At 31.0% G+C, this 21,106-nt stretch overlaps 2 protein-coding genes across 14 annotated transcripts in view; one reads left to right on the forward strand and one right to left on the reverse strand.

Moving 5' to 3' along the window:
• LOC129928651 (lysoplasmalogenase-like protein TMEM86A) overlaps positions 1-1,292 on the reverse strand; it is a 29,487-nt gene extending 28,195 nt beyond the window's left edge. The window contains exon 1 of the mRNA XM_056043762.1: positions 1,057-1,292. Within this exon, the coding sequence (XP_055899737.1) occupies positions 1,057-1,152 (96 nt within the window). The 5' untranslated portion in view covers positions 1,153-1,292. The remainder of the gene's footprint in view (positions 1-1,056) is intronic.
• An 856-nt stretch (positions 1,293-2,148) lies between these two features.
• The window catches only part of LOC106079656 (ankyrin repeat and sterile alpha motif domain-containing protein 1B-like), a 104,756-nt gene continuing 85,798 nt past the window's right edge, over positions 2,149-21,106 (forward strand). For 6 of the 13 annotated variants that reach the window (XM_056045319.1, XM_056045317.1, XM_056045320.1 and 3 more), the window contains exons 1-10: positions 2,149-2,419; positions 6,069-6,155; positions 7,137-7,293; positions 10,097-10,171; positions 10,578-10,799; positions 13,795-13,870; positions 17,120-17,221; positions 17,813-18,008; positions 18,786-18,809; positions 20,054-20,151. In XM_056045319.1, the coding sequence (XP_055901294.1) occupies positions 2,277-2,419; positions 6,069-6,155; positions 7,137-7,293; positions 10,097-10,171; positions 10,578-10,799; positions 13,795-13,870; positions 17,120-17,221; positions 17,813-18,008; positions 18,786-18,809; positions 20,054-20,151 (1,180 nt within the window). In that variant the 5' untranslated portion in view covers positions 2,149-2,276. The remainder of the gene's footprint in view (positions 2,420-6,068; positions 6,156-7,136; positions 7,294-10,096; positions 10,172-10,577; positions 10,800-13,794; positions 13,871-17,119; positions 17,222-17,812; positions 18,009-18,785; positions 18,810-20,053; positions 20,152-21,106) is intronic. The other 7 variants (XM_056045322.1, XM_056045324.1, XM_056045330.1 and 4 more) reach the window with 3 other exon arrangements.

Raw genomic sequence — 21,106 nt, forward strand, 5'->3', positions numbered from 1 at the left:
TGACCGTTCGTCTAGCGCTGGCCTGGGGCGATTTGCGTCGGCTGACTACACTCACACCACTACCCCCATCTGTGCCACCACCAGGTTTATAACAATATATAAGAATTGAAAAAACAGTGTAAATCTTAAGATAAATTAGCTTCAAACTTATTTTTTTAAAGCAGATTAATTAATTAATAATTATATAATCAGGGAATAAAATATAGATAGGACTAGATCAAGATATACAAGTACAGTAAGGCATACTAAATATAATGCTATTAGACTATAGATATAAAATCTTTCTATAATTAAAGCCTAAATGATAGAATTACAAAGCAAATCGAGATAATATTCATCAGTGTTGGATGGTATCATCATTCACAGTCATCTAAATACTTGAGTATCAATATAGTTGTGTATTGTTTACACATTTGTATTTGAAACTACCCATAAATGGAAAATACATTTTTGATATAATATAAACAATCTTAATATATTCTAAATCTTCTTTGTTCTCATTTTACATGTCGGTGGGCTGAGATCAGTATAATCCTATATTTGAGATGACCCGCACAGCGCTTGACTTCCAAACCGGGGTCCAGGGTTCGAATCCTGCTGAAGACTGGGATTTTTAATTTCGGAATCTTCAGGCGCCTCTGATGAGTCTACCCAGCTCTAATGGGCACCTGACGTTAGTTGGGGAAAAGTAAAGGTGGATGGTCGTTGTGCTGGCCACTTGACACCCTCACCGTTAAATGTAGCCTAGTAGGCCACAGTTACAGTATCACATATATTATCATCATTATAGACATTATAATTTTAATTATATCATCAGCCCTATAGATTATAGACTATAGACTAATACTACTAATAGAGTAATAGACCACAACTGCCACAAGGTCTGAAAGGGGAAATTTACTTTTTTAGATCTAGATATAGATCTAGTTTAAAGAGTGTAAACACCCACGTCTAAATTATTAATTAAAATATGAATAATAATATAAATAAAAATAACTAAATAATTATTAATAATAATATTAACTTAATCATGTTAATGAGTTAATTTAAACTTACCACAGTCAAAGGCTTCAGTCTTTTAGTCCTGATCATTTCTTCGTAATCTTCATTTAAAATATTCATGGTAGATTTTAGTCTTGATAATTCAGACATTAGATATAGCAGAAGATTGAGTCTAGAATGAAAGAATCTAGATATAGCTTCTACAGATCGAAATCTATACTACAATATGAATATCGCAACTTGATGTCCTTTTACTCAGCTGGTGTCTTGTTTACAATGAGATGCTATTTTGGGTTTGTGGCTATTATAAGAAGGTGAAACGCACGTGACAATGAACCAACTTTTACCATTGGCCCTGTCTTTAGCCAATAATTTTATGTTTCACATAAGCGCGCATGGCTACAAACTTTTTGAGTTTTATTTCTTACTGTTCATGCTAAAGCAAACGTTTTCTGCCTACCCTTCCTGAATTTTTTAAAAATTTTCAACCAACTGTTTTAATCACCAATTAATTTAAAATTATAAGACCTTACAGTTCCCTAGTGCCATTAGAGAATGGAATGGTTTGCCTGAATCAGCAAGAACAAAAAAAAACAAAAAAAAACGACCTAGCAAAGTTAAGTCATCATTAATAATTAACATGCATGACTAGATTGACATATAAAATGCATTTTCATAGGACGTAATAAGCTTCTTTTTTTAAGTAACTTCTGTAATGTAATAAAGGTATGATATAATCATATTATAATCTAGAAGTCGGTCAAATTCACAATTAGACAAATATTGTGTAACTATTAGAAACTGTCATGTATAAGTCTATATAAAAAAAGTCATTAAAGCTAGATAAGAACAATCTGGTATAAACTTAATTTGTCACATGTAAATTATGAGTGAGTCTGGTGTGAATGTACATTTTGGTTTCTTATAGTCATAATGTTTGGTGTAATGCACAAATTGTAAGACAAATTTCCATACGGATAATAAAGATTATTATTATATCTAGATCTAGTTTATATTTAGTTACACAAAAGTATTTTTAACAAATATTTTAGTCTTGGAAGATGAGGATAGATTTTAATAGTTTCGTCTTGTACGCGGAAGCAAGCGACTTTTACTTTTACATTCTAAATAAATAAATAAAAAAAACATAGAGGGCGCTTCGAGACAAAATAAGGAAGTAAAGAAAATGTGAAGTCTTCTGCTGGAAAATAGTAATAGAAAATGATTAGATCTACGTTTCTTTCTAATTAGCAAGCTTACGAGTACATCGAAAGATGGGGAAAGATCAAGATTTGCTGGAAGCTTGTCGCACTGGCAATGTCATTGCTGTCGAAAAGCTGTTAGCTGGAAGACTTAGTGCCAAGAGGGGATCCAAACATTCGTTAAGTGGAGGAGCTCTCTCAACGTTATCTAAAAGGTTGCTAAGCAGTCACTGAGTCAGTCTACAGTCTACGTCCTAGTCTAGTCTATCTCTGTATCTGAGCCATAGACAATTATTAAAATATGATATGATAACCATGATATCATAAAGCATACATTTTGCCTCTTATAGTTCTAGACTAGACATATTAATTACATATAAAGTAGTCTAGGACGTCTAGGTATATACTTACTTATATACTCTATAGTCTATAGTCAGACTATAATCTAGATCTGAATCTTAGTCTTAGTTATCTAGAATTTAACTTAAATTTAAGTAGAATCTATAGGAGGCTCTTATAGTTTGAACACTCCATCGAATTCTCCTTTCTGAACGGGTCGCTTTTTTTGTTTGTAATTCATTTGTTTTTATCATATTTTATGTTTGGAGCTAAAAACGACATTTTGGGACTGCCCATGTCCAATTTTAGATAAGTTCCAGTAATTTTGTTCCGTTTTTCCAAAGCAGATGGCAGTTATTTAGATTCTGGGTAACCATGTATGTTAAGCTGTTGTTTTAACCTCCCCTGCAATTCATACCCATATAAGGGATGAAGGCTATATTATGAGCCTGTTTGATCGTAGGCTGATGGGCATATCAAAATAAGCTTCCAAATATCTTTAGAAAGACATTCCAATCACATTTATACCGTTAGCTGTTAAATAAAATTAAAAAAGGGGGTGTCCAAACAAATAATAATGAATTCAGCTCATTCTGTTTTTGAGCACAGCAAAATCGTATTAAGAAATATTATTGGGATTAATAAATCTATGATTTTTTCAATGAATAAACATGACCTAGATAGAGATATCTAGAATATATAACTTATGAATGAAAGAAAAAGTGTGGGCTGCTAATTTGAAGCCAGAGACCATGCCCACTGCATATTGCCGCGAAAAGTCTGCAAATTTTAGTGACTAGATCTACGGTAGGCCTATATTCAGTGAAGATAATTCGCACACAGCCGCGAAAAGTACATGAATTTTAGTGACTTATATCTAGACTCTAGATTTACTTGAAATCACTAGAATCTAGTGAAGATAATTCTCACACAGCCGTGAAAAGTTCGCAAAATTTAGTGACTTCCGCGAATTTTAGCGAATTAGCTTTAGAGTCTAGATCTTCTGTAAATTTAGTGAAGATAATATTCACACAGCAGTAAAAAGTCCGCGAATTTTCTCGACTTTGATCTAGACTCTAGATTTACGCTAAATCACTAGAATATATAGAGTGAAGATAATTCTCTCACAGCCCTGAAAAGTCCGCGAATTTTAGTGACTTAGATCTAGAGTCTAGATCTACTGTAAATTCAGTGAAGATATTTCTCTCACAGCCCTGAAAAGTCCGCGAATTTTAGTGACTTAGATCTAGAGTCTAGATCTACTGTAAATTCAGTCAAGATAATTCTCTCACAGCCTTGAAAAAATCCGTGCATTTTAGTGACTTAGATCAAGAGTCTAGGTCCACTGTAGATTTAACGAAAATATTTTGCATGCAGTTGTGAAAAGTCCGTAAAAATTATTTCACTCGTAAAAGCCAGGGAAACTATACAGTTGAAAAAGATTCTGATATGAAAAAAATGCGAATATGTCTAATCCCCCCCCCCCTCCCCCAAATCCAAAAGCCATTTTTCAGTAAGCAAATATCAACTAAACATTCAAATAGACCTATATTGCCCTATTATATTACTGGCTCTGTTTATGAGAAGGATTTAAGTTAGCTAATAAAAGAATAAAACATTACCTCAAATGCACACCATGACTCTAGTATCTATAAGATACACATAGGAAATAATAATGTACATTTCCATCACAGAGAATACACATTATGATAGCATCTCTAAGAATGTTTCTTATTTAAAAAAATGGAAAAGCAACCATTTGTAATGTTTTTAAATATATTTAAAAAAAAAAATGGTTGTTTGAGGTTTTGGGATGACAGTCAAGTTGTTACTCGATTAAAAGATACTTTCATTACATTTTCTGTGGATACACCACAGCTGATAACATTGTTTCTGTAGCATATTGGCAAGATATTTATTATTTTTAAATCAAATAACAATAATTGATTTGATAAATGCTTAGTTTTGTGTATGTTTTACTATGTATCACACAAACGGATAGGAAACACACACACACACATCATACATTTCATCCTTAAAAAACCTCCTAAAATCTCCTAAAATTTTGTCATGGAAAAGTGCTACTAACCCTGGATCATGCAAGATAAGCTGGCGGTGAGGAGAGGTATACACTCAGCCAGTAGTGTCACAAACTATCCAACAGGCAGTGGAGGGAAGGGGAAGAGAGTCATGAAAAGAATTATAAGCATCTATGGGAGGGAGGGGATGTTAAGGTTTCACAAAACGAACATCCAAATTATGAAAACAAGAAGAGGGTCCTTGGATGGGAGTTAAAAGAAAGACAGAGAGAAAATACAAATAGCCTAGTTGAAAATATGTTTATTAAATTAAAATAATTAATTTATAGCTCTATAATCTATATAAATTTATTTCTATCTATATACAATATATATATAAAGAGAGAGTATATGAGGAAATAGACTATAAATACATATTGCAAAATTGAATCTACTTCTTTTACTACAATCTAAATAATTTTTAAGTAACACAGATATAATTTATTAGCAATTGCATAGTGGTGTTCAACACCGGTGCTCACTGTTCAACTAAAGGAGAAAGCCCAAAAACTGCATTCAAAATAGGAGCATGAAGTGACCTAATTTATTTTAAAATAAAATCTTGACTATGGGTGGTAATACAAAGAAACACAGCTATTTTTATAGTCCTTTAGTTGCAGAATAAGAATCTGCTTTCAATTTTTTTATAAGTTAAACCTTCACCAAATAAAAAAATAAAATAAAAAATTGACCTAGTTCCCGAAAGTCGGTGTTCAGTTATAAGAATCTACCATAGATCTAGATTCTACTTCTAGATCTAATCTATCTTATTCTTATCTAGATTTCTAGAATAGATCTATAAATAATCTGAGTATCACTGTATAGTACTATCTATAGTAATAATAGTAGTATAGTATACTAAGTATCTAGTGTCTAACTATAACTCTAGATTTAGACTGTCTATAGTACTGATGAGTATTCAGCTTGAACTAATTACTAATCTCCAGTGGCAGCAGTGGCAATGCAACCTAACTGTAATTGAGTCCAAGCAGCTCCGTTAAGTATTGGACATTTTTTAGGCAAAGTAAAAGTCACTAAAAGTGGTTGGTGTTTAATATTTTAACGCTGGTCACATACATATTTTTTTTTTGTAATTTTCTGACATTCCCTCAGAAATGAAAATGATTATGTTGAGGCCATTCGTCATAGAAGGCTTAAACACTGACCTGCAATGTCACAACCACAGCCCAATGTTGCGATGTTGCAGGTCAGTGGTCAGTCCTTCTATAACAAATGGGCTAAAATATGTTCTAACCCAAACCCTCTGCATAACGGAAGGGGCTAGAATTCAAACTCTGGACCATCTTGACCACAGTCCAAGTGCTTACAAAAACCAGGCAGCCATTCTTACATTACTATTAATCACATAACCTTATATCATAGGTCATAGGCATATATTGGCACTCTTAGATATCATTAGATCAAATGTTTTTTTAATTTGTTTCAGTTTATTGAGCTTAAAAAGTGCTAACGTTAACTGTGCAGATGGCAGTGGTGAGACTCCCTTACACTTGGCAGCTCTAAATGGACATAAGTAATTCATTTTCTTTTCATTAATATTAGTAAGGGGTTAATATTTAATATAAGTTAATTCTAAACAAAAGGTTTTAAAATGATTTGCACCATAAAAAAATCATTTTAAAAAGTCACTCACTCCTGTTACAAAGAAAATACCCATCTGCAGATAGATACTCACTAGCACACTGGTTCTAAGTGCTAGAGATTACTGGTAAAATTTCTAACTCATTTTTTTTTCACATCTATTTAGACCTGAAATGCAAGTCTTATTGGAACTGCATTAGTGTGCACAGTGAATGTCATAAATATTGGGATTGAAATATTATTTAAGGTGAATAATCTGCCTCAGAAGGGCTGAATTTTAAATCAGCTTTGAGCTATTACTGACAATAGCAGGGTTTTTGTTTTTCAATTTGTTACTTATATCCGAATCTCCCATATTTTAAATACAATACAGATATTCCTTTAAAAAAGATTCACAGAACATCCAGTTCAGCCTCTTTTAGTGTCTTGTAGAATTATGATAACAATAAATCTTCAATTTCTTAGTTCCTTCTTCTATATAATAAATATATAATCTATTTATAAATTTAGATATGTATACATTTTACTATGGTGAAAAGCATTTTTTCTCTTCTAAATTATTATATATATTTGTCTGCGTGTGTATTTCTAAATACTGGTATATCTAGTCATTTCTGATAGACATTTAATAAACATAAAGCTAATTGCTGATTGTGATGGCAGCACAGTACCCTTGAAATATTTGGTTATTAAAAATGGGTGAATTTCACTTCACCTGCTTTTTATTGCTGGCCACTTACAGTTATGTCGACCTAGGCAATGGAATTATATGTTACATTAACACTTACTTAGCTATTCTGTTGATCTCAGTACTGTATGCTTTTACTTGATCTTCATTCTACATCTGTTTAAATAATATAGCTGATATAAAGACATTGCCTAATCATTTCATTAAATATATTTTTTCCCCCAGAGAAATAGTTTTAATGCTGTTAGAGTGTGAAGCTAATCCAACTATACTTGATACACAAGACTGTTCCCCTTTACATCTTGCAGCCTGGAATGGTCACACAGACATATGTAGTCAGCTTTTGCAGGCTGTAAATGGCCAAACTCTAATTAATCTACAGGTAACAATGCAATCTTAATTTTTAAAATGATTTGCTTAATCTTACCTTTTTCTTTTTTTAAACAGCAAATATTTTTAGCTATTAAAAAATAGGAGATAATTTCATAACTTGGTGAAATTGTGGTCAGTGGTTTTCAACTTGTGGTCCATTTAACTAATTACATATAGTGGGCAGACAAATCTAAAGAGGAGAAGGATTTAGCAGTCAGAAATATTATTCCACCCAAAAGAGGTGAAGAAAGGCCAAATCGAAACCAAATTGCATGAAAAATAATATGTCTTTCTGTAAGAAACTATTAGATATCATTTTTTGTTTCTAGATAATTGGAGCCTGGGACACATAACTTTATGTAGTGGCACCTGAAAATGTTTAGCACTTCCTTCAGGCCTTCTAGTTTTCTTAAGAGGCCCTATCCTAAAAATACTCCTCTCTGAAAAAGAACACTATTGAGAACTCTATCAGATCTGGAAACCATTTGCATTTGACTATTAATTTGAGCTCTTCAACATAACAGCTGAGAAATAAAGAATGAAAATATCTACATGCATGGATGCAATATTGCCCACTATAGCCGGCAAAATTACATCTGTAAAATAACATTCCGATAAATGTCACTACAACTGATTGCTGGTATTAGACTTTTTTTTTCACTTGCCACTCTTTGTCTAATGACTTTGTAGGTTTTTGAACAACTAGAATTTAAGTGGAATTTAAACAAAGCCAGGAAGCTACATTTCTTAAATTGTGGCGCATATGCTAATTCCCATACTTTCACTTTTTGTCAAAAACAGAAACAAAACAAACGTAATCAGTTTGATCTGCCAGCATGCGATATTCTTTAAGACTATGAAACTTCCTTTTTCTTAAAAAAAAATCCAAACCAGCCAAGATATATAGATCTATTTCTACATTTTACATCTAGGACTAGATCTTGATTTAATTTTCCTGGCTTTTCTAATCTAGACTAGAAGTCTAGATCTCAAGAAAGTTGACTAGGTCTAGGTGTGCATAAGAATCAGATAGATCTAATATTCATACAAATACTTAATTAAGAATTATATTAGATCTAGAATCTATATGTAGTAGATCTAGACTTTTAAAAATTAAGCTAATAAATCCTATAATTAGTATAATCTATATTTCAAACTTTTCAAATAAACACTTGTAGAATTATTATATTTATATTTTCCAAAGTCTTGTAGATTTAGATCTAAATTATGTAGATCTAGAAGGACAAAGTTGTGCCACCAATTATCAAAGAAGAGGTCAATAAATGTATCTGCTGCGTTTAAGAAATTTTTCTACAACTTTTCATATAAAAAAATGGTTTTAAGTTATTTGTACATATGTACTCACTGTGTACCAAGGGGATAGCGGTGAATCACTTGAACCTTATAATAGTGATGAAACATTCAAATTTTATTATAGCAGTAAAACATGCAAACTTTATAATAGAGGTAAAGCATTCAAACTTTTTTATAGCAGTGAAATATTTCTGCTGACTGGGAAAAGTGGAGAGATTTGGTTATGCAAACTGTCATCACCCCTACGATGAAGGTCAAGGGACAGATGAAATGAAGCTATATTAGAGTTCCTCTATATCTAATTTATCATTATGCCAGAGTCATTTTAGAACTAATTCTATAAGATAATAATCTACTTATCTTAACTCAAGACCCTAGACAAGACTGTCACTAGACTAATAAGTAAAGTAAGCTAATTAACTAGATGTATAACTCAAAAAAAATCATCTAGACAAGATTTAGTAAATGCAATCTAAGCTACTATTAGTTAGAAGATCCAATGGACAGGCAGGGCCGGTCCTTCAGATTGCGGGGCACCATGCGAAACGGATTGCGTGGGGTCCATTCTGGGTAGGGATAAGGATATTAAGTGAAAATAAAAAATTTGTATTAGAAAATAAATGTGTCTTTGCATTTTATTCATACTTTACTAAGTACAAAATAACTGTCAAATTAACTTTACGAGCTATCTGCAGTTGATAGTAGTTTTCCAACAAAAAGCCGACAGACATTCAGATCTGCTTTTTAGATTTACTATCGACTTTCAAAATATCGCTTTGTTTTTTTTAAGATGTTGAGATAGATTTAGATCAATATTTGTTTGGTATTTGAACTTCTTGTTTTGGTTAAAATTCGCCTTATTATTAGGCCTACATTTTTATTATGAAAGCTGACAATGGCGTTTTTTCTTTTCGTGAGTAGGATTGGCATTTTCCATATTGATCGACACCAGGAAATGACAATTTGTCTGTTTTTAAAGAGATTTGCATGAGTTTTTAGAAGATTTTAATAATTTCAGGAGATTTTCATGACTTTTTCATATATTTTGCAATTTCAAGAGAATTCTAGGAACCCTTTAATAATAAGTTTTAATGGTTTAATTTAATAATTTACACTTAGATTTCAGGTATTGAAGGAAAATGCATAAATAGATATAATTTATTTTTCAATACTGCAAAAATAGCAGTAAGTGTATTGTTTATATTCTGAAAGCATAAGTACCATCATGCTTGCAGGTTTATGGCGTTGTCAACCACCCCTTGCCTGCAAAATGGGGTGCCATCGCTTGCATCCATGTACATGAAACACAACAATAATGCATTTTTTCAGTGATGTTCCGCAACATGGACACAAAATTTTACTGTTGGTCTTCAGTTCTCAGAACAATGACAAACCAAATTATCTTTCAACAATTTTGGGCATAAAACAAATATACTTTTTTAATTTTGTCTATGTAGAAAGTGTTCCATACTAAATAATGATGTTTGTTTATTCTCCAGACTAGAGAAGGTAACACAGCTCTACATTTCGCAGCACAACATGGACACACCCAAACTTTGCTTCTTTTGTTACAGGTGCTGATTTTTTTTGTTTGTTTTATACCTATCATTATGTAGATATTTTATCTACTTTTTTTTGTTAAAAAATCTTAAAACAGTTCTAATCTTTTTTTTTGTTTACACAAAAGAAGATAGTTGTTTTCTACTTTCAAACTTGTTAAAAAATTACTATTAAGAAGATAGTCTGTGTGTCAAAATTCTTTGTATTGCTGAAATTTTGTCATTTAGCATTATGAAGATAGCAGAAAGGCTTCAGTGTTGAGAATTAAAATAAAAATGATATAAATGTTTCTGCTTATTTCAGTTAAATTTACAGAAGTTGATTAATTTTGGCATTTTGGTAATTAATGGGTATCGTAATTCAAAAATGTACCTGTTAGATAAAATTTAGCCTTAACAAATATTGCTTTATTCCTTTCAGAATCGAGCAGATCCTACCATTCGCAATCTTGAAGACCTATCCCCACTTGATCTGGCAGCCCAGTATGACAGGCTTGACATAGTCAAGCAGCTGATTACTTCTCATCCTGAACTTGTTGTCCAGAGATCCTTGACCATAACACCCTTGCACCTTGCTTCTAGAAATGGCCACAGGGCTGTTGTTCAGTTTTTGCTAGACTCTGGTTTTGTCATTGATGCTAAGGTACTATTTTATTTATTTTTTTCTCCAAAATGTGTGTAATCAAGTATATAAAAACATGATTTAGATACATTTTAGTAGTATCACTGATCTGATGAATATTCTTTATTTTTGTTGAATGATGGTGAAGTCAAGTTGACTGAGCTTTAGTTATATTATTAGCAAGTCACTAGAAGCTTATAGATTGTGAGGGCACATGAAGCGTTCTGTTTCAGCCCTTCTCTATTATTTGACTACATGGGCATTTACAAGCTATGTAATCCATTTCCTGATGTAGTATTGCCCTGTCAGTTTCTACAGCTTACATTCAACCCCATTGTATTTGATCAGGGCTTTTGAACAAGTATTAGAGCCTAACAATGTTCCACTGAAATCCTGATAATGCTCTTTTGTCAATCTCAACTTTTAAAAAACTATTTTTATCCCATCATGTTTCTCATGAATAAAAAACTGAAACCATATTTAGAACAGTTTGGTTTTGCCACAATGATAAATTATACAATTATTTAAAATAATAAAGGATTCAAATGAAAAGGGATTAAACAGGATGTGCGATTATCTTAATTCAGGTGAAATAAACATTTATAAAGATTTAAAATAGTATCATTAAAAGAAAAAAAAAAAATTAAGCTATGCTTTTCTTTGAAAAAATAATCATATTTACATTTATATTTGGCATTCAATTATTTTTATTTCATTAAAATGTGTTCAGCCTGTAAAAAAGAGATTCAATTATTTGTTTCACAATACATTCTTGGACATCAATAGTTCATTATAAGCATGAAGCAGTTTCCTAGCCCTATCGCTTGTTCAATGAAACCTGCTCAAAAAATGTTCTATTTATGGCACTAATGGTTACTTATTAAATCCTAGTTGAAATGAAACTGTATCATTTGTGTATAACATAACCAAATATTCATTAGCTTACAATTGGTAGTTCAGTTCTTCTTTCTTTCCATCTTTGCAATGACATATAATAATCATTTATTCCCTAAAAGATATTTGAAAGTGACTTTTTAAACATTTTTATGCAAGAAAAAAATAATTATTGAAAGAGAGAGTTTTATGGAGACATTTCACTATCTCATCGCTTCATTATTAACAGGGACATTTTGTTGTCTAACACACAAGTTTTGAAAGCTTAAATCACTGTACTGTAGTTTTGTGCTTTCTTGATGAACCAAGCTAAGTGCAATGTGAACTTATATCCTGGCACTTGAAATGATTGCAAGCACATTTGTTGTTTGTGATTAAATATAAATCTTAGATTCACAGTTTTGTTTGCTTTTTATTTTTGCATGAAGGAGTCAATAAATTTAAGAAAAATATGACTTATATAAACATTGTGCTTGACTGTACACTAGTTAATAAAAATAGTAGCCCCTTACAGAACTTGCAATCTAGTATAGGGCATAGATGCAAAGGTCACATAATGGTTAACAAGGGTCTTTTGTGACCAGCACAACACTCTTTATTTTCCACAAATAATGTCAGGTTTCCAATAGAGTAAACTGCCCATGTACACCAAACTACCAAATTGTCAGATGACCGATGCCAAAACCATCCTTCAGAGCCTGAAAATCTCATTACTTCCTATATAACTCAGGACAGCTCTTGAAAACCTTAACATCAACAGCAAGGAAACTGTTCTTCAATGGATTCCAGCTCACATTGAATTAGAAGGCAATGAAAGAGCAGACATAATGGCCAAGGATGGAAGAATGAAAAAACAGATGAAAACTCCTCTCTACCCAAAAGAAATGATGAAAATGAGAGAGTGTAGAATAAATGAGAATTGGACCAGCTCACATCCCAATTATGCTATCTCGACATGACCAAAACATAATTTTTTGACTCAGAACCAGACACAACAGAAAGAGGCAACATATGTTCTGAAAACTAAAAGTCAGGACTAGTGAAACTTGCCCTTGTGGAGCATCACCATAAAATGCTGACCATGTCCTTTAAAGCTGCATACTTTTTCAAGAGGCCCAAACAAGACTCTGTGCCCAAAACCCTCGTATAGAAGAAAAACTATACAGAGAACTGTCTGATCTGAAAACCACTGTACAGTTCATCTCAGATGTAGGATTACTGATCTGAACCCTCCATCATGAAAAATGAGAACAATGAAGAAGAAGAAACATTAGAGTTTGATGGACTCTTAAAATTCCTAAAATTAAAATTCAAAGTTCCAGATTCGAGCCAGAAACCTACCACACCCCTTAATAAAAATAACATACATTTTATTTCTGTTCTTATTTTGAATTTAATAATAATACCAATTGGACTAATGACATTATTTTGTGTGAGTTTGCTACTAAAAGAATAAGTAATGCTAGACTAAAATCATCTGAAGACCAGAAAGAAAAAGGATTTTATTTGAACCATTCTCATGATAGTTAATTGATTGTCTCACCCTAACTACTTGTTATAGGGGTTAAAAAATATATACAGAGAGAAATTGAGGTGGGGGGGGGGACTTGAAGCTAGGTTTGGAAATATTAGTATTATCTTAATTGTTCTGGAAAGAATTATTGACATCATAACATTAGATTCTCTTTTTTTTTGTGTTGTTTAAAATCATTACTAACAAAATAAAGGCTTTACATTTTTATTTTCATCTGATTTTAGAATATTTAGTCATGGTTTACCTGCAGTAATAACTTGTTATATTTCTCTGGACCATTTTTATTATAATCCTTCATCTATACTACAGTAATTTATAGTTTAAAAAAAATATTCCTGATACAATTAATTGATAAATTTGGGTCATCATTTAAATGATTCTCAATAACTTAATGATTTGTTTTACAAACGGAAATTTATTGTATGTCTATATTCTCTTGATTGAAAAAAAACAAACACTGGAGACTAAAAAATTACAAGCCCATAATTTCAAAAAATCAATATAACTAAGTCTGACTGGTGGGTAAACTATGCAGACTCCTACTAATATTATTGTTCTGCTTGCCAACTAATTTGTGTATGCACACAGACTGACAAAGGAACAGCCCTGCATGAGGCTGCCAACTTCTGTAAGCTGGATGTCATCAGGCTGCTATTAGAGAGAGGTAAACTATACAACATTGTACACTGTAACAATTACTGATTTTTAGGCATGTAAATTGGATAGGATCACTAAGTCCATCGCTTTTCCCAAATAGCGTGCCCTGATTCCAGGATAGGTGATTATATAATTTAAATAAAAGCAAATGTTTTGTACATTATGGATAATGTGACTACTGGTCCAATCATCCACAAAAACGTTTTAGAATTATTTAGACATGGATTTTTTTTTGCTTTAACCAGATTTTAATTTAAATATTTCAAGGTTATAAAAAGTTTATTTTTAAAATCTGTTATTAGCTAATGGACCACATAATTATTTTTCATATCATAGTAATAAATAAGAAATTTTCTTATTTTTTTTATATTTTTTTTACAGTGTAGTGTATATAAAGTTTGTAAGAACTCTTCTATGTACTGCCCCAGACTTTCTTATTTCCGTCTCGACAGGTCTGGGAGACCACAAATTCTTGAACTGTATGGCGACATATATTCATTACGCAAAAAGCAGGGTTTCTGTCCAGGGCTTTTGTAAGAGAGGATTTGAACCTCTCATGCCTTAGCTCAAATGGAGATTGATAATGATGATTTATTCAAGATCTAATATATGTTTAATTATATAACATATGTACCAAAAAGTATTCATTATTTAGTTACTACTTAAAAAAAAAAAACACAAAATAATGACAACATTAAATTTATAGAATTGCATTGACCAAAAATGAATTGCTATTGTCTTGAGTTCCTTAATTAATATAATTATATCATGCCTGTTAATTCAAATTATGTAATTAAGAAGCATTTAATATTATTTTGTAGAACAATAATTCAGGAAAACACATTTTAAAACAATAAACCATCACCTCCAATTTACTCGTATCATTTTACTGATAATTTTACTTTGACCAGTTGTGAACTAATTTAAAGGTGTTATCTCTCATTAATCTTAGGCTTGTGAGTTCAGAACTGATATCCCCTGTCTTAGAAATTCTTGGTTTGAGTGAAAAGTTTAGAATTATTAAGCCTAGTTTCAGCAGTCAATCATTTTCTCTCCATTGCCTGTCTGTATTTTCTTGATATAAAGCAGTAGTAATGATGTGGGATGCTTCATCATTTTGTCATTAGACAAAAGATTTTTCTTCCAAATCAAAGTATCCTATGTCCTATTTAGGCTTCATTAAATATTTTACATTTTGATCTGATCATGAATAATGAGATTCACATTTTACACTGATATGAAAACAAATTGCCCACAAAATGTGATGAAAGTAAAAAAAAAAATCAAATTTAGTCCATAGGCATTATATTTGAGGCTGCATGCAGTGTAAATTGCATGATGATTTATGGGAATAATTAAATGATATTTGGGGGTTTGCAGCATGAAGACAAGCTATCTGATCCCCTTGTTGGTTTATAATCTTGATTCTTACAACAAACTGTGTGCTTAGGGAAGTGAGTAGCTTAAATATAGTATCCAACTTGTTTCTGCAAGCTAACCTTATTTATTATTATTAAACATACTGTATGGGGTGCATACAATTCAACCCTAAGATAATATTTGTTTTTTGACTTAGGCACTAAGTAAAAATTAAGGTTTCTTCATTATGACACAAGTGGAATTTTATTTGCCTGGTTATTTGATTATAAAAGCCTTAGTTTTTCTATTTGTTTAACATTAGAACACTGCATGTTTTTCAAGCTATGCATTCTTGTGTGAATAAGATATTGATGATCTGTTCCCAGTCCAATTACATTTCCTATCACATTGGTTGTTAATTACAATGAAATGAATTGTGATAGGTTTGACATTGAACTATTTTTTGTTTGTTTGTAATGTTGTTAATTTACGTAGAGCAACAGAAGCAATACAAATTAATGACTAGCTGGATCTTCAATGTTTTTACTCTTCTTATCTCCCTCTAGTTGAGGCATGAGTTTCATAATACTATTGAGTTTAGTATTCTGAATTCTAATTACTGAGATCCCATTGGAAAACAATCATGTCCATTCTAATAATTGGTTGGTTCTATGCTCTGTGCCCCCGCTGCGGGGAAGAAGAGGAAACTGTGCCTCATTCTGTTTGACTGCCCCAGACTTGCTGATCTCCGTCTCGACAGGTCTGGGAAACCCAAAATTCTCGACCTCTATGGCGACATTTATGCACTACACAAGACAGCAGGGCTTTTGCAAGAGAGGATTTGAGCCTCTCAAGCCCTCACTCTAATGGAGTTTGATGATGATGATGCTCTGTGCTACAAAACATGTTGTGTCTTTTTGTTTTACATCAAATCATACAGCAAACTTTAAAAAAAAAAAGGATGCTGATACTTACAAAGTTAATTTATTAAAAAATAAATTTACAAACAAATTTTTTAAAACCATCTACACTATATCCAGCTTAAAACCATATGAAATTTAATAATTAAAGAACTTTTTCAATTGAATACATTATTTTGCACAATCTTCAACAATGGAATAAAGCAATGGGACAACCTCTTACATAGAATAGCTACACAATGTTTCAGTGCATTTTCTGGCATCTCCTGTTGTCGGTTTTATCAATTTGTTAGGGACATATTGGTCACTTTTCTGTTATGATGCTGTCATTGCAATGTCACCCAAGTTACATTGTAAGAATCTTTTTTTTTATCATAGTATTGATGTGGACATCATTTGAAGCTTCATATTGCTATCAACATTTCAACTTTCAATCAGTATCTTTTTGGATTTTTGTTCTAGAATACGAATAATATGACTTTTTTTGGTTTTGTAGGATTCTTTCCTATTACTTAGTGACTAAATTATGCAAATATAGGAATAATAAAACTTGTTTCGGTTCTGTAAGATTCTTTCTCATTAGTTAGTGACTGAGTTATGCGAATATAGGAATAAAAAGACTTGTTTTGGTTTTGTAGGATTCTATCCCATCAGTTGGTGTTGAGTTATATGAAAAATATTAAAAGCCTTATTCTCTTCCTCCTTGCAAATGGAGGAGCTCTGAGTAGAAATTAAAAACAAACAAAGCATTGCTGTTGTTATTATACTTATTAAAAACAAAATCAAAATAAACAATCACCTGGCTTCTTAGGCCATCAGCATGGCAATATTTAATAACTCTTCACTATTTTTGTGCATTAATTTTGTTTAAATATGATTATAAACAGATTTATTTAGAATTACTTTTTTAAATATTATGGTCAGTAATATAAATTATATATTTATATTTAATTTATTTATTTAAAATCTTTGTTTAGGCATCGACATAACAGTGAAATCTCAGACAGATTGTACAGCTGAAGATATTCTTAGATCAATACCATCTAAGGCTGCTGAAGATGCTTTGAATATCCTCAAATGTAAGATTTCAATTTTTTTAAATTCATACCCACTAATATTTAACCATGCACGCCTATTTATCTCATATCTGTGGTGCGCCCTTTATATGTTTAATTATAGATTGAGTTTGATAAAATAGACTAAATTCTATTCCTGGTGCTCTGTAGGGACTGCAGGTTATACTTTTAAAATACAGTTAAATTACTCTTTTATTTAACACATTTCAATAAATGAAACCTGGTTGTACATGATTATTACCAAAGAAAATATAAAGGTAGGAGTAACAACTTTCCAATCATTCTTGGGTAGTTCCTTTTTGTTTAACTTTTATCATTCTTTCTCCCAAACCCTTACCAATGACCAACTACTCTAGCTAGTCTGTACAGTGTGCTGTCTTTTTAACTCTACATGCATTTTTGTATGTTGTGGTATAAGCCTTATGACTATTTCTTTTATATAGGCTGTCTTTGGCAATTTTTTTAGACCATGAAATGTTTTAAATATGAAGCAATGATCTGAAGCTGCCTTTGCAAATTAATAGTAATATTAGTTAATTGTAAAGTACACATTTAGTATATGCATAATCAGGATGTTGCTTTCTTTATGAATAGCTCACATATACCATCAACGAACCCCTGATTCTGATGGGGAACGAGGCATTGTGGATGCAACCAGCATTGTTGTTCCTTTAGCAACCAGCACAGCTTCAGAAACACATCAGCTTGCTAAAACCATTCCAGCCATTACTAACACAGGCACTCCCACTGTTCCAAGCATTGTTGAAAAAAAGACAAACCTTATTAGTAGGTGAGTTGAAAAATTGTCTTTGCAAAGCTTACAAGAAAATGGAATATTGTTAGCAAAATTAATGATCCTTATATAATTATAATGCAAAAATTTTTTAAAATATGTTACATTGGTGAATACATCTTTTTCCATAGTACAATTTTTTTTTTCATTTTATAAAACTTACTGCACAATTCAAAAAAAATAATTTTGTTTTACATTCAGATTGCTTCACATTTATTTTCACCTTTGTATCTCACAATAAAAAAAATGGTTGACAATTTAATGACACAATTCACTATTATATTTTGAATTTATAAAGGATTTTAATTTCTAGATTTCATGTAAAAACTAAACTTTATATTAGAGACCTAGACATAAATGTCAAAATACAAACCTTTCTTTTTGTTAGATGGCCCAACTGAAAGTAAATAAGAATAAAATATTCTAATTAATCTCAGCTATAACTGATCATTCTAAATGATCCAAATTTATATTGCTTTGACAAAAATAAAGAAGTGAAACAGAGTGCAATAAGAATGACGTGACCTTTTTTTTTTTTTTATATATATTTATAATTCTTTTTGCACCTTTTTTCTTTTCTCTCCAAACTCAATTTTTGGATAGCACTTTTTTTTTTCCCTTTATAAAAGAATAATTTGAAAACAAAATCTAGGTGTAGCTTGTCAATACAAGTGACTTGGACTGTAAAATGTCAATGATATAGATCTCTGAACCTTGCCTATAGTTTGTGAAGCTGACAATCTGGCATATTGAGAAGACATTGATTTATTTCAGACGTCGACAAATTGTTACTTGGGTGTAAGGATGGCATGCTTTTTTTTTTAAAGACACATTTATTTTCACTTGCACAATTAAGTTCTTTGCATTGTTGAGAAAAAAAGCAAAAATATTTCAGAAAATTAGAGCCATGATTGCTATTAGATTGTAATAATTTTTTTCTACGATTTAATTCTTCACTTGACACCTGCCACATTAGCTTTCTATTGCAAAATAATGTTTGCAATATAAATATTTGAATGATCGCTTATCTATTCATTTAAGATGCATATGTGATAGTTGAATAAATGGATTTCTTTCTAGAAACAAAACATTTTAACAAGTATTATACAAATATAACAAAAAATCAATTCCTACTTTATGTTAAAATAAAATTGGATCAGATTGAAATGGATTGGATTGGATATGATTGGATCGGATTTCATTAAATTTACAGCCTGTTTTGGGAATTTTCAGACTTCCACCCACCCAACCAACTTACAACCTTTACTTCTGAATAGTGTGTACGCCCAACCAACTTGAAACCTTTTCTTCTGAAGAAATTGAAAGCTAGTAATACAAATTGAAAATAAAAGTCTGCCTTTACATATTATGCTGCTTTCTTTTATTAATCTGTAAAAAAAATATGTAATAAATTTTTTTAAATGCTTGTACCTATTTAAAGAAAAAATAATAAATGTTTGCATTTAGATTTCTTTCTGCAACTAACCTGACCATGTTGAATGCAATGTGTCCAAGCCTTTGATAAATTAGTTAAAAATATTTAAGTATATCCATGACATCACTTGAAGACTTCTAATACATTGACATAGTTTAATGATTACCTTTTTATCTGTTGTTTTTTTTTGTACCATTTTTCTTCTTTGTATCAGTATTTTTCTCAACATTTCACATTTCTGCTTATTGCACATTTCGATTTTATTTTTGCTAATGTTATATATGAATATAAATTGTGTATTGTGAACTGAATTGGTCAACATATTTGTATGGAGATAAAGTACCAAGCTCTGGTTAGTGAAGCTGTAATTCTTACCATAGGAATTTGATATTTATATATGAATGAATATATAAGTATTAAATAATTGTATTTTGTCTTCAACATGCAAATACCAAATAAAAAAAAAAAATTGTTTTAGAAAAGTTGAAATAGTATTTCATACATTTTTTTAAGACATAGCAGTAATTATATTGTTTCTTCTGTACTATTTTTAAATATTTTTTTTTGGACTTTAGTTTAAAATGTGTTTTTTTTTTGTCTGTTCCAGCAGTCTTCCACCTAATCCTGATCTTTCATTGCCTCCTCCTATTCCACCTCGCCAGTCAGTCAGGGTACCAGACAGAAGTGACAGCATTAATGAATCCAGTGAGTTTGTTTTTATTCTTAAGTCAGACTATTGTTCTTCACTGTCAATTCTCACCACCTAACAGTCTAACCCAGTGAGTTAATGAAGATTGACCTTCAATACTTCAACCCTTTAACATTGATGTCTCTCCCAATCCCTTCTTAGTGCTTCACTTTTACATAACCCACAAAATTAACTACATAAAACAGAATATTGTATTGAGATGAAATCACTAAGTGGAGTTTTTTAAAATATATGTACCATATATATATATATTTCCATATATATTTGAATGTCCTTTCAGTCTGGCCAATTATCACTTCAAAATTTACTTTAATTGTTAAATTGTGACTTATGCTAAATTCTTGTAAAATTAAATTCTTGTCAATAATGCTTCTCTTTTCTTAGTAAGGATATAGTTTATTGTATAGTAATTATATTGTTTCTTTACTTTTGCTTAACTGCAGTAATATGAATATTTAGATACTAATGCTAATTAAACTAGTTTGCTTCATTTATTAGTAATAAAATATAAAACAAAATAGACAAATGTCTAAGAAATATCATAGTCTTTTTTTTAATTAAACTTATAGATTTTTAGATTCATTTCTATTTTGAGGAGTAAATATGTTGTAAAGATGAGATAAATAATTATTAAGAAAAAAAAATCAACTGCTTGTATCTGTCGATGGAAGTAATAATTTTAAATTTCATTACACAAAATGTTGATACTTTATAGTTTTACCTCAGGAAAGAATTTCATATTTAAATATTTATATATGTAGTGAACTAATATTTTTGATTAGCTATTGAGTAAGTATTTTTAAAGCTATTTTTTTAGGACTAATTTGCCGCTTGCTCTTTTTTAATACCTTTTTTTTTTTTCACTGTGCATTATCCAATTTTAAATACAATGTTCTTTTGTTCTGGTAAGTTCTATGAGGCATTGCATTTTTGTTTTGTGTAATTGTATAA

The sequence above is a fragment of the Biomphalaria glabrata genome, chromosome 10 (assembly GCF_947242115.1).
Source record: "Biomphalaria glabrata chromosome 10, xgBioGlab47.1, whole genome shotgun sequence".
In the NCBI taxonomy this organism is placed as follows: Eukaryota; Metazoa; Mollusca; class Gastropoda; family Planorbidae; genus Biomphalaria; species Biomphalaria glabrata.